Source organism: Salvelinus fontinalis, chromosome 28 (genome assembly GCF_029448725.1).
Source record: "Salvelinus fontinalis isolate EN_2023a chromosome 28, ASM2944872v1, whole genome shotgun sequence".
NCBI lineage: Eukaryota > Metazoa > Chordata > Actinopteri > Salmoniformes > Salmonidae > Salvelinus > Salvelinus fontinalis.
This window is the reverse complement of record NC_074692.1, coordinates 1308659-1321521: the sequence shown is the minus strand read 5'-3', so window position 1 is coordinate 1321521 and position 12863 is coordinate 1308659. Positions and strand designations below refer to the sequence as shown.

General features: G+C 42.3%; 1 protein-coding gene across 9 annotated transcripts in view; it reads left to right on the top strand.

Annotated features, from left to right (window-relative positions):
- Positions 1-6277, top strand: part of LOC129825932 (2-oxoglutarate dehydrogenase complex component E1) — a 116678-nt gene extending 110401 nt beyond the window's left edge. For all 9 annotated transcript variants that reach the window (XM_055886060.1, XM_055886057.1, XM_055886061.1 and 6 more), the window contains 6 exons: positions 2830-2901; positions 3498-3623; positions 3703-3775; positions 3911-4074; positions 4310-4464; positions 4545-6277. In XM_055886060.1, the coding sequence (XP_055742035.1) occupies positions 2830-2901; positions 3498-3623; positions 3703-3775; positions 3911-4074; positions 4310-4464; positions 4545-4665 (711 nt within the window). In that variant the 3' untranslated portion in view covers positions 4666-6277. The remainder of the gene's footprint in view (positions 1-2829; positions 2902-3497; positions 3624-3702; positions 3776-3910; positions 4075-4309; positions 4465-4544) is intronic.
- Positions 6278-12863: the final 6586 nt, after the last annotated feature.

The following is a 12863-nucleotide window of genomic DNA, read 5'->3' as shown; positions in this document are numbered from 1 at the left end:
AAGCCCGCACCCATTAAGAAAATGACTATAAACTGTTAAATCCCCTTTGATTGATGAGGAATTTAAAAATTGTGATGAGGCAAAATAAATGGCAAATCGGTCTGGTTGTACAACCGATTGGCAAACGTACAGCAAATTAAGAAATCATGTGACTAAGCGAAATCAAAAGAAACTATACTTTGAAACAAATATACATTATATAAAGAATGATATTAAAAAGCTTTGGAGCACCTTAAATGACATTTTGGGGGGGAAAGCCAACTCGGCTCCATCATTCATTGAATCAGATGGCTCATTTATCACAAAACCCACTGATATTTAATTACTTTTTCATTGGCAAGATAAACATGCCAGCAACAAACGCTGACACTACACATCCAAGTATATCTGACCAAATTATGAAAGACAATAATTGTACTTTTGAATTCTGTAAAGCCAGTGTGGAGGAGGTGAAAAAATGATTGTTGTCTATCAACAATGACAAGCGACCAAGGTCTGACAATCTGGATGGAAAATGACTGAGGATAATAGTGGACGATATTGCCACATCTTCAAATTAAGCCTACTAGAAAGTATGTGCCCTCAGGCCTGGAGGAAAGCTACAGTTATTCCACTACCCAAGAAGAGTAAAGCCCCCTTTACTGGCTCAAATAGCCGACCAATCAGTCTGTTACCAAACCGTAGTTAACTTCTGGAAAAAATGGTGTTTGACCAGACAATGCTATTTCACAGTAAACAAATTGACAACAGACTTTCAGCACGCAAAGAGAGAAGGACACTCAACAAGCACAGCACTTACACAAATGACTGATGATTTGCTGAACGAAATTGATGATAAAATGATTGTGGGGGCTGTCTTGTTAGACTTCAGTGGGTGAACGCAGAGGGTGTGCTTTAATGGAAGTCTCAAACATAATTCAGGTAGAATCAGGAATTTCCCAGGGTAGCTGTTTAGGCCCATTAAGAGCTGCAGTTTAAGAATGGGGAGCAAGGAATAAGTTAGTCCTAAATATTTCAAAAACTTAAAGCATTGTATTTGGGACAAATCATTCCCTAAACCCTAAAGCTCAACTACGTCTCGTAATGAATCATGTGGAAATTAAGCAAGTTGACTAAACAGCTTGGAGTTACTCTGGATTGTATACGGTCATAGTCAAAACATATTAATACAACAGTAGCTAAGATGCGGAGAAGTCTGTCCATAATAAAGTGCTGCTCTGACTTCTTAACAACACTATCAACAAGTCAGGTCCTACAGGCCCTGGTTTTGTCGCACCTGGACTACTGTTCAGTCGTGTGGTGAGGTGCGACAAAGAGGGACTTGAGAAAATTGCAGTTGGCTCAGAACAGGGCAGCACGGCTGGCCCTTAAAAGTACACGGAGAGCTAACATGCATGTCAATCGTTCATGGATCAAAGTGGAAGCGAGATTGACTTCCTCATTACTTATTTTTGTAAGAGTTGTTGACAAGCTGGAGGTACCGAGCTGTCTGTTTAAAGCACTGGCACACAGCTTGGACACCTATGCATACCCCACAAGACATGCCACAAGAGGTCTCTTCACAGTCCACAAGTCCAGAACAGACTATGGGAGGCGTACAGTACTACATAGAGCCATGACTACATGGATCTCTATTCCACATCAGGTAACTGATGCAATCAGTAGAATCAGATTTAAAAAGCAGATAAAAATACACCTTATGGAACAGCGGGGTCTGTGAAGTAACACAAACATAGGCACAAACACATGCATACACACACATGATAGCATGCTGTCGTGGCAATTTCCTGTATTACCAAATGAGGAGAGTTACAAACCACACACCAGTCAGAGTTATACTTAAACTTCATCTTTAATAATATGAGCTTTACAATAGCCCTTTGACTCTCAGATCAATTCAGTGTCTATAATGAATTCTGAGAGTCCCTACATAAGAATACAAATATATTTTATAGCCAAGATACACCCCTCTCAACTTACATGACGAGCCACAGATCTTAGGAAAAGTTCACAAAGGGCCTTTTACTTGAGAGAGGAATATCCCATAGCCAGATAGCATTCGCTATAAATTATCGTTCAGTTTGGTCTCTAAGACGAGGTTCTAATATCATTCCTGGTACTTCATAGTACAAAAACATTACCTCATCCAAGGCATAACTCAATTGTCAACTCTAGATACTCCCATTCTCAAGTCAACCCCCTCTTGACCCCACTCCTGGACAAGCTCACTGAGGGGAGTGACTTGCGCACAGACATTGTAGAGACAAGTAATTGGTTCCCCCTTAATCACGCCATCCCTTCACATGGTTTAACAGATACATTCACATATGAAGACAATGTTCCATCCTGTCCTCTTCCCTTTCTGATATTCTGCATAGCACCAAGGACATGTGAAAGACAAGCCTGACCTCTCCCCTCTCTGGGCCCCAAGTGACTGAGCCCTAGCTGAGAAGGGAAAAGTGCAACTGTCAACACTATAGTCCAAAGGGATACATTCTAATAAAAAGTATATCACATAAGAATATTATGCAGATATGACATCTTAATTACTTATGTTACCCAACTAATTCTGATTCATCCACCACAATGGATTTTGTGTTGTAAATATGTGATAGTGGAGTATGGGCCTGAGGGCACATGTTTTTAAAATTGTATCACTTCCTTAATTCTGCCTGACCCCTGGAAGGCATCAGCTACTGGGGATCCATAATAAATACAAATACACTACATGCTTTTGGGTAAAGTATATCTACTTGACAATAAAGTTAGTTACACGATTATACAGTGACTGTGCCAGCCCTTCTGACCTCCTTTCTCTTCTCTCCACAGGGCCCAGAACACTCCTCTGCTCGTCCAGAGAGGTTCCTCCAGATGTGCAACGATGATCCTGACATGCTCCCAGTGGGTCCATCCCTGTCTCCTAATCATTCTGCACTGCCTCTTGTATCCAAAATACCACTCACTTTCATTTACTCGTTCATGCCTGACATAGCTAGACATTTTCTTCCAAACAGATTCGATGCTTTCGCTGGGGTAATGTTATTAAAAGAATACTGCAAGATTCTGGCAATGTGCTACTGTACCTGTGGTCTTCCAGTCATTGCGTTAATGCTAGTTACCATTGGCTCATGAAACTTCCTTCATACTGCACGCAGAGATATAAAAGTGGTATCCACAAGATAATCTGACTGGGTAAATCAGAATCATACAGTAACCCCTCAAGGCAATTTTGCAACTGAAACAGGTGGTCGATGTGTCTCCTGCACACTGTGTGAACTCGCAAGTGTATACATTAGTCACATAGACCTTCGTCAGACATGAAGACAAAGACTGAGGGGGTAGAATATAAAAGTCCCATAAACAGAATTTCAAATCAAATTTAAACACACCTAAATCTTCAGTGGCATGGTACATAATGTGAGAACACAAAGTATCAGTGGAAGTGTAGACTGTATGTGGATGAAACAGTGACTGGTCCTCACCCTCCTTCCCACCAGAGCATCACAGACGACTTTGCCATTCGCCAGCTCCATGACTGCAACTGGATTGTGGTCAACTGCTCCAACCCTGGCAACTTCTTCCACGTGCTGAGGCGGCAGATTCTGGCGCCCTTCAGGAAGCCTGTGAGTCCCCGTAAACAACAGGTTGACCCTAAAGCTGCTTATTAGAGCTCATTGACCTCTGATCTGTCCTTTCTTATAGCTCATTGTTTTCACCCCCAAATCCCTGCTGCGCCACCCTGATGCAAGGTCCAACTTTGACGAGATGTTGCCAGGTAAGAGTGCTTGTGTGTTTGCGTGTGTGTGTGTTTGTTGGTGTGTAGGCGTGTGTGAAGGACAGTGCTGGTGTATATGCCATTTGGATGTCTGGCAGTCAGTGAGTGTTGCCGTGTCCCGACGCTGTGTTCCAGGCACAGAATTCCAGCGCCTGATCCCAGACAGTGGCCCCGTGACCCAGAACCCAGCCGGGGTGAAACGCATAGTCTTCTGCACAGGAAAGGTGTACTACGAGCTAACCAAGGAACGCAAGGCCCACGGCATGGAAGACATGGTCGCCATTGCTCGCATGGAGCAGGTAGCACACACACACTCAACACGTATACAGGCATACATCTCAGGGCTCCTACCTACATAAAGGTATGTGCTAGAAAAATGCTCAGTTGAAAGGTGAAAAGAATTGAACTTTTGCCTGACCTAAAGTGTTTGACGTGTTCTCTGTGTATATGGTGTCCTAAACCGACTGGTGCTTCCGTTGGCTATCCGAGCTACCTTCCCCTTACTCATCACATGACCCTTGTCTCTGTATGCAGCTGTCTCCCTTCCCCTTCGACCTAGTGAAGGCTGAGTCCAAGAAGTACCCCAATGCCGACCTGGTGTGGTGCCAGGAGGAGCACAAGAATCAGGGCTACTATGACTATGTCAAGCCCCGCATGCGCACCACCATCGAACGCGCCAAGCCAGTCTGGTAAACAAACCCTTCATCTCTTCTTGTCTTCTCTCTGTGTTTAAACTCTTATTAAGCTCTTCCATCACGTGTGTGTTCAGGTATGCTGGTCGCCCACCTGCCGCGGCCCCAGCCACAGGAAACAAGAAGGCCCACCTAGTGGAGCTGAAGAATTTCCTGGACACTGCCTTTGATCTGGATGCCTTCAAGGACCAGATGTAACCATCTCCCCCACCTCCTCGGTCCCAGGAGAAGGGGTAGCCTTCACCCTCTGCAACCCAGAAGCCCCTCCGTCCCATACACGCACACACATATGCCCACATACCACCCGAACTTGTCGCTCAGAGCAAACCTACTCTCCTGGCCGGGGTCTCTCTGCCTAGTCCACAACAGCACCAGTCCTGTTCATTTTAAACCACTGCTATCTTTCCCCTACCCAGACCCTCCCTCATCCACTCCTCTTGGTTCTGTTTGAGCATGCCCTCTCCCACCTTCATCAGACACATGCCCCGAAACCACACTCAGCAGTAGAGAGCCAGCCAGTCAGTCAGTGGTCAGGAAAGAGAACCTTTGTACAGTCAGTGATAAGTGATCCTTAGCTTCATTTCATGTTCTACTACCGAATTAATGACATTTTATTTTCATGTCAAATTGGCAAGCCATCCTTTATGGGATTAATTGACACATAAACAAACATTACAATTTACTATGGTCATTAAATGATCATTCTTCTTCTGGTGTTCTCTACCTGTATTTCTCTACTTAACACTCCACTCACCAACAATATAACCTTCTTGTGTTGGATTTTGCTTCTTAAGCCGTGTGTGTGTGTGTGTGTGTGTGTGTGTGTGTGTGTGTGTGTGTGTGTGTGTGTGTGTGTGTGTGTGTGTGTGTGTGTGTGTGTGTGTGTGTGTGTGTGTGTGTGTGTGTGTGTGTGTGTGTGTGTGTGTGTGTGTGTGTGTGTGTGTGTGTGTGTGTGTGTGTGTGTGTGTGAGCTGTACTGGTGATTGTATTTAATTCTGTTGCTATCACAATTGTCATCCTTTCGAAAAGCACCTTCATCCTTTGGCTCCTTACATAGCCAGAGGATGGGGCAACCAGTTTGAGATAACTACAGCTAGTATTTGGCAAACACACAACGGTTAGTTCAATTTTGATAGGAATCAGGTGTTCCCACCTCCTGTTCTCTGCTCTGAGTGCATTGCAGTGATGAAACCCCTTCCCTTTCCTCTCTGAGCTCCAGGGCTATCCCCTTTGTGAGTGTTGCTGATATCACCATCTGCAACAGATTTACCTTTTAGTTAGTTTATTGGTTGTTTTATTTTTTTGCTTTTCAAATCAACGTTCTCGTAATGGCTAATAGAAAAAGAGATATTGAATAAGGGGAATGGGCGATATCTTTGGATTCACTCACAGTTGTGTTCAGTGAAATACTAGTACATTTAACTAGATGAATGATCTTATTTTTCTCTATCTTGCACAGTTTCTTGCGAAATGGGCTGAGAGTTGGATGAGGGAAATTGGAATGTTGAAATGGTGAGATGACTTAGTACCTTGTTTGTCCTTCTGCAGTGCAGGACAAGCAGGTTGGAGCTGATCTTGACATATCCCCCACCGTGCCAAAACATTTTTCCAAGCATTTATAATTTGTTTGAGGGTGTGTATGAATTAATTACCAGAGGATTTATTTTTAGCTAGCTGCATACCTAATACAAATAGATTTATAACATTTTGTATGGAAAGAAAGCTAATTATTTATTTTCAAATAGGGGATTGAGATTCTTCCCCTTTTATTATTTTGCTTTATTCAATAAAGACTTATCTTCCCAAATAAGGTGTTGAATTCTTGTGCCTCTTTCAAATAATGCTCATCAGATGCCATCTCTGGCATTACTGCCTTAGTTAACTCCAGGAAGAGTAACTGCTGCCTTGGCAGCAGCTAATGGGGATCCATAACAAATACAAATGCAAATCTCACTACCTCGTTCAAATAAGAGCCGATCTCTCGTGCCAATGTTCCCAGGAGCAAATGCAATCAGAGATTGTAATTTGACTGAGGGGCAATGGGTTGTGGTATGGGTATGGGTTGTGGTACCAAGGGAATTGGCATGTTTTGCAACAAGCTCATTCAAAACTATATTACAGTGAGTCCGTTACTACATTTGGGTGAGTATGTCAGTGACCTCTGAATGTCCTTCATCTGTCTGAGTCATTCCATTTTGACCGTTGAATTCAGGTCAAGTTAATCCTTTGTTATTTAGGAACCTGCACCATATTTCCAGTCTCTATGAGATTTAAGAATAACATCTTATCTCCTCAAATTCAAAGCTTTACATTGAGCCATATTGCCACCTTTAAGTATGCTAGCTCACTCGGCTTTCATGAGTCATGTCATCCCATTCTTCTGGTTAGGCAAAATATTGATCACTGGGTCCCTCTTTAAATCAAATCAAATGTTATTTGTCACATGCACCGAACACAACAGGTACCTTACAGTGAAATGCTTACTTACAAGCCCTTAACCAACAATGCAGTTTTAAGAAAAATAAGTGTTTAAGTAAAAATAAAAGTAACAATTTTAAAAAGCAGTAAAATAACAATAGAGAGGCTATAGACAGGGGGTACCGGTACAGAGTCAATGTGCGGGGGCACCGGTTAGTTGAGGTAATATGTACATTTAGGTAGAGTTAGTGACTATGCATAGATAATAAACAGAGTAGTAGCTGTATAAAAGAGAGGGGGGGGGGGGGCAATGCAAATAGTCTAGGTAGCCATTTGATTAGCTGTTCAGGAGACCTGTGTCTTGGGGGTAGAAGCTGTTAAGAAGCCTTTTGGACCTAGACTTGGTGCTCCGGTACCGCTTGCTGTGCGGTAGCAGACAGAACAGTCAATGTCTAGGGTGGCTGGAGTCAATTTTTAGGGTCTTCCTCTGACACCGCCTGGTATAGAGGTCCTGGATGGCAGGAAGCTTGGCCACAGTGATGTACTGGGCTGTACGCTCTACCCTCATTTGTGCCTTGCGGTCAAAAGGCCGAGCAGTTGCCATACCAGGCAGTGATGCAAGCCGTCGGGATGCTCTCGATAGTGCAGCTGTAGAACCTTTTGCGGATCTGAGGACCCATGCCAAATTTAGTCATTTGTGTTTCTTCATTTATATTTGCAGTGCTTAAAGCATCAGGCAAAGTAGCCTGCATACACTGGTTCCTCCTTAAAAAGTTGTCATACTGCAGCACACGTTGCGGGCTGCTGCAGCATTCTGTGGCACGTTAACTAATTGTCGGCCATTTGTTCTGTTAATGCAAGTTAGTGCTAGTTTGACCACTAGAGGGCATCTTTGAGAAGCGTTTGATAGGCTCTATACCTTTTTTGATATATAAAATACACTGAAACCAAAATACCTTTAGTATTTTTGATCCTTTCAGCTCCAGCTCATTTTCAAGTCCTCTGGTGGTTACAGTCCTAACCCTGGAATGGGTAGCACCATAGAAAGAAGCTGGCTTGATGAAAACTATGTCCATTTTGTCTGTTCTCTTTGGTCCCAATGTCATTTTTTTTAGATAAGCAGCTCGTTTTTGAATGGTAACTTTGTTAAGGGTGGAGTTTTGGTCCGGGTGAGGAAAGGTGTGACTTTCAGGTTACAATAGGCTTTGATTATACTGTAGTGCCATTAAGGCAATCAGCAGGAATGGAAAATCTACTGGAGACATAAAAAAATAAAAAAATGATAGACTTGGGGATTTTGGTCACGGACAGTGCTATTTGCAAACACTGTCATCAGATGCCTGTTTTAGTCCAGGAAAATTAACAGGTACAGTAGGCGGCAATACTGTAAAGTAGGCCTAATAATGCTAAAAATAATGCTTAATTAAATTGACTGCTGGTCTTTACTGTATGCTGCATATTTTTACATTGTATTTCATTTCCAGCGAGACTGTTCAAGCCTTTGACTCACTGATGAATGAAGACGATGAGCGATCGGCAAAGGCCATCTGTAATCTGCTGGCATCACGGCACAACATCAACATTCCTCTAATCAGTCAGAAGACAGTTGAAGAAACTTGTGTAGACTTATGGAAAGGCTCGATAAGAAATGTTTTATATGTTTTATTTATATATATATTAATTATATATATATTTTTTTAATTCTCTGAACATTAACCATGTGTGTAAGCTTGTTCTGTAGTTTCGACCTAGTGGATCATGGCTGGTGAGACTTTCAATGACGTCATCTTCACAGACGAATCAACCGTGGCCCTTGAGCAATTTGCTCAAAATTGCTACAGAAAAAAAGGAAGAAAATCAAGAAACCCGAGTCCCAAGAATCCGCTCACACTCCATGTGTGGGGAGCAATTTCTCCCCAGCGACCAAGCCCATATTTTATTTTTAATGGTACGTTTGGCTATAATGGTACATAAAATATTGTAGCCTACACCTCACAAACTGTTATGTGTTTCACAATAATTCACTCTTGCCTCCTTTTTCGGGTATCATGGCTCGTCTTTCTTTGAGGAAGAAATCATCGAGATATGCTGGACCCTATGTCAGGGAGGTGTTTTTGGGACCACGTCGTTTCTTTCAAGGTAGGATTATAGCGACATTTTGTTTAGACCTATTTACATGTACAGTTGAAGTCTGAAGTTTACATACACCTTAGCAAAATACATTTAAACTCAGTTTGTCACAATTACTGACATTTAATCCTAGTGAAATTCCCTGTCTTAGGTTAGATAGGATCAACACTTTATTTTAAGAATGTGAAATGTCAGAATAATAATAGAGAATGATTTATTTCACCTTTTATTTATTTCATCACATTCCCAGTGTGTCAGAATTTTACATACACTCAATAAATATATGCTAGTATTGCCTTTAAATTGTTTAACTTGGGTTCAACATTTTGGGTAGCCTTCCACAAGCTTCCCACAATAAGCTGGGTGAATATTGACCTATTCCTCCTGACAGAGCTGGTGTAACTGAGTCAGGTTTGTAGGCCTCCTTGCTCGCACACGCTTTTTCAGTTCTTCCCACAAATTTTTTATAGGATTGAGGTCAGGGCTTTGTGATGGCCACTCCAATACCTTGACTTTGTTGTCCTTAAGCCATTTTGCCACAACTTTGGAAGTATGCTTGGGGTCATTGTCCATTTGAAAGACACATTTGCGACCAAGCTTTAACTTCCTGACTGATGTCTTGAGATACTGCTTCAATACATCCACATCATTTTCCTGCCTCATGATGCCATCTATTTTGTGAAGTGCACCAGTCCCTCCTGCAGCAAAGCACCCCCACAACATGATGCTGCCACCCCCGTGCTTCACGGTTGGGATGGTGTTCTTCGGCTTGCAAGCCTCCTCATTTTTCCTCCAAACATAATGATGGTCATTATGGCCAATCAGTTCTATTTTTGTTTCATCAGACCAGAGGACAATTCTCAAAAAAGTACAATCTTTGTCCCCATGTGCAGTTGCAAACCGTAGTCTGGCATTTTTATGGCGGTTTTGGAGCAGTGCTGAGCGGCGTATCAGGTTATGTTGATATAGGACTCGTTTTACTGTGGATATAGATACTTCCTCCAGCATCTTCACAAGGTCCTTTGCTGTTGTTCTGGGATTGATTTGCACTTTTCGCAGCAAAGTACGTTCATCTCTAGGAGACCGAACGCGTCTCCTTCCTGAGCGGTATGACGGCTGCGTGATCCCATAGTGTTTATACTTGCGTACTATTGTTTTTACAGATGAACGTGGTACTTTCAGGCGTTTGGAAATTGCTCCCATGGATGAACCAGACTTGTGGAGGTCTACAAAAACAATTCTGAGGTCTTGGCTGATTTCTTTTGACTTTCACATGATGTCAAGCAAAGAGGCACTCAGTTTGAAGGTAGGCCTTGAAATACATCCACAGATACACCTCCAAATGACTCAAATTATGTCAATTAGCCCATCAGAACCTTCTAAAGCCATGACATAATTTTCTGGATTTTTCCAAGCTGTTTAAAGGTACAGTCAACTTAGTGTATGTAAACTTCTGACCCACTTGAATTGTGAATTAAAAGTGAAATAATCTGTGTAAACAATTGTTGGAAAAATGACTTGTGTCATGCACAAAGTAGATGTCCTAACTGACTTGCCAAACCTATAGTTTGTTAACAAGACATTTGTGGAGTGGTTGAAAAACGAGTTTTAATGACTCCAACCTAAGTGTATGTAAACTTCTGACTTCAACTGTAGGTGTGAACCTCCCCCTCACCAACTTGCAACAAATCATTTGTATCTACCTTTCCACATCTACATACAAACATATCTACCTACACACGGTTAATGTTGTGAAAGTATATATATATTTAGTTATGGATCCATAACGAATTACTATGGGAATAAATATCACTGAATTACAGAAATATTTGAACAAAGTTGTCTAATGAAGGTGAGCAAATTGTTGCTTACTGGAAAGTACTCTTTCAAACACACAGTCACGTTGTATAGCACCATTATGGCTTTTAGCAGGGCCACATTTTGGCCTTCATAAATATTATTTTGGCCTTTATTCAAATTACAATCGCTCATCTCCAAAATGTTGTTATATAGGCTACCTGGGGTGGCAGTAGTAGTGGTTAGTATTTGTGTGGTTAGAAGTCTTGTGTTTTGGGTCAATATTTATGTCTTTGTGCTCATTATTTGTGTGGTTCAGTAGTTGTGTGGTTAGTAGTTGTGTGGTTGTGGTCAGTAGTTGTGGTTCAGTACTTGTGGTGAGTAGTTGTGTTGTTGTGGTTCAGTAGTTGTATGGTCAGTAGTTATTTGGTCAGTAGTTGTTGTGATTTGTTGTGATCAGTAGTTGTGGTCAGTAGTTGTGTAGTTGTGGTGAGTAGTTGTAGTCAGTAGTGTCTCTAAGTATTTGTGTGGTCCAGTAGTCATGGTCAATAGTTGTGTGGTTGTGGTCTGTAGCTGTGGTCAGTTGTGGTGATTAGTTTTCTTCGGTAGTAGTGGTCAGTATAGGTGAGTAGTATAGGTCAGTAGTTGTGTGGTTGTGGTCAGATGTTGTGGTGAATAGTTGTCTGGTTGTGGTCAGTAGTTTTGTTGGTAGTTGTGTTCAGGAGTTGTGGTCAGCAGTTGTGTGGTCAGACGTATTGTGTTTGTGCTCATAATTTGTCTGGTTCAGTAGTTGTGTGGTCAGTAGTTGTGGTCAGTAGTTGTTTGGTTGTAGTCAATACTTGTGGTCAGTAGTTGTGGTAAGTAGTTGTGGGTGGCAGGTAACCTAGTTGGGTAGCAGGTAGCCTAGTGGTTAGAGCGTTGGGCCAGTCACCAAAAGGTTGATGGATTGAGTCCCCGAGCTGACAAGGTAAAAATCTGTTGTTCTGCCCCTGAACAAGGCAGTTAACCCACTGTTCCCTTGTAGGCCGTTATTGTAAATAACACTTTGTTCTTAATAAAGTAGTTCTGTGCTTTTGGTCAGTAATTGTGGTTTAGTAGTTGTGTGGCTATGGTCAGTAGTTGTGATCTGTAGTTTTGTATTTTTTTCAGTAGTTCTGGTAAGTAATTATGTGGTTGTGGTCAGTCATTGTGGTTTAGTAGTTGTGGTCAGTAGTTGTTTTCAGTAGTTGTTTTCATTAGTTGTGTGTGTTATGGGTGTAAGATGGCACAGTGATGCCATCTGTTGGTAAATGTTCATTACTGCAACTCATGTGTTTATACCGGGGTGCTTGAGATACCCGGATGTGTTGTGATGTACAGAACAGGGCTGGTTACTCTATGAATGTCTCTGTCTCGTCATTTAACAGTGTGGTTCAGTAATTGTGTCAGTCTGTTATAACTGGACTATTTCTCCTGTCTTATCCGGTGTCCTGTGTATCTTTAGGTATGCTCTATCTAATTCTCTCTTTCTTTCTTTCTTTCTTTCTCTCTATCAGGGGACCTGAGCTCTAGGACCATGCCTCAGGACTACCTGGCCTGATGACTCCTTGCTGTCCCCAGTCCACCTGGCCGTGCTGCTGCTCCAGATTCAACTGTTCTGCCTGCGGCTATGGAACCCTGACCTGTTCACCGGACGTGCTACCAGTCCCAGACCTGCTGTTTTCAACTCTCTAGAGACAGCAGGAGCAATAGAGATACTCTGAATGATCGTCTATGAAAGCCAACTGACATTAACTCCCGAGGTGCTGACCTGTTGCACCCTCGACAACCCCTGTGATTATTATTATTTGACCCTGCTGGTTATTTATGAACATTTGAACATCTTGGCCATGTTCTGTTATAATCTCCACCCGGCACAGCATGAAGAGGACTGGCCACCCCTCATAGCCTGGTTCCTCTCTAGGTTTCTTCCTAGGTTCAGGCCTTTCTAGGGAGTTTTTCCTAGCCACCGTGCTTCTACAGCTGCATTGCTTGCTGTTTGGGGTTTTAGGCTGGGTTTCTGAACAGCACTT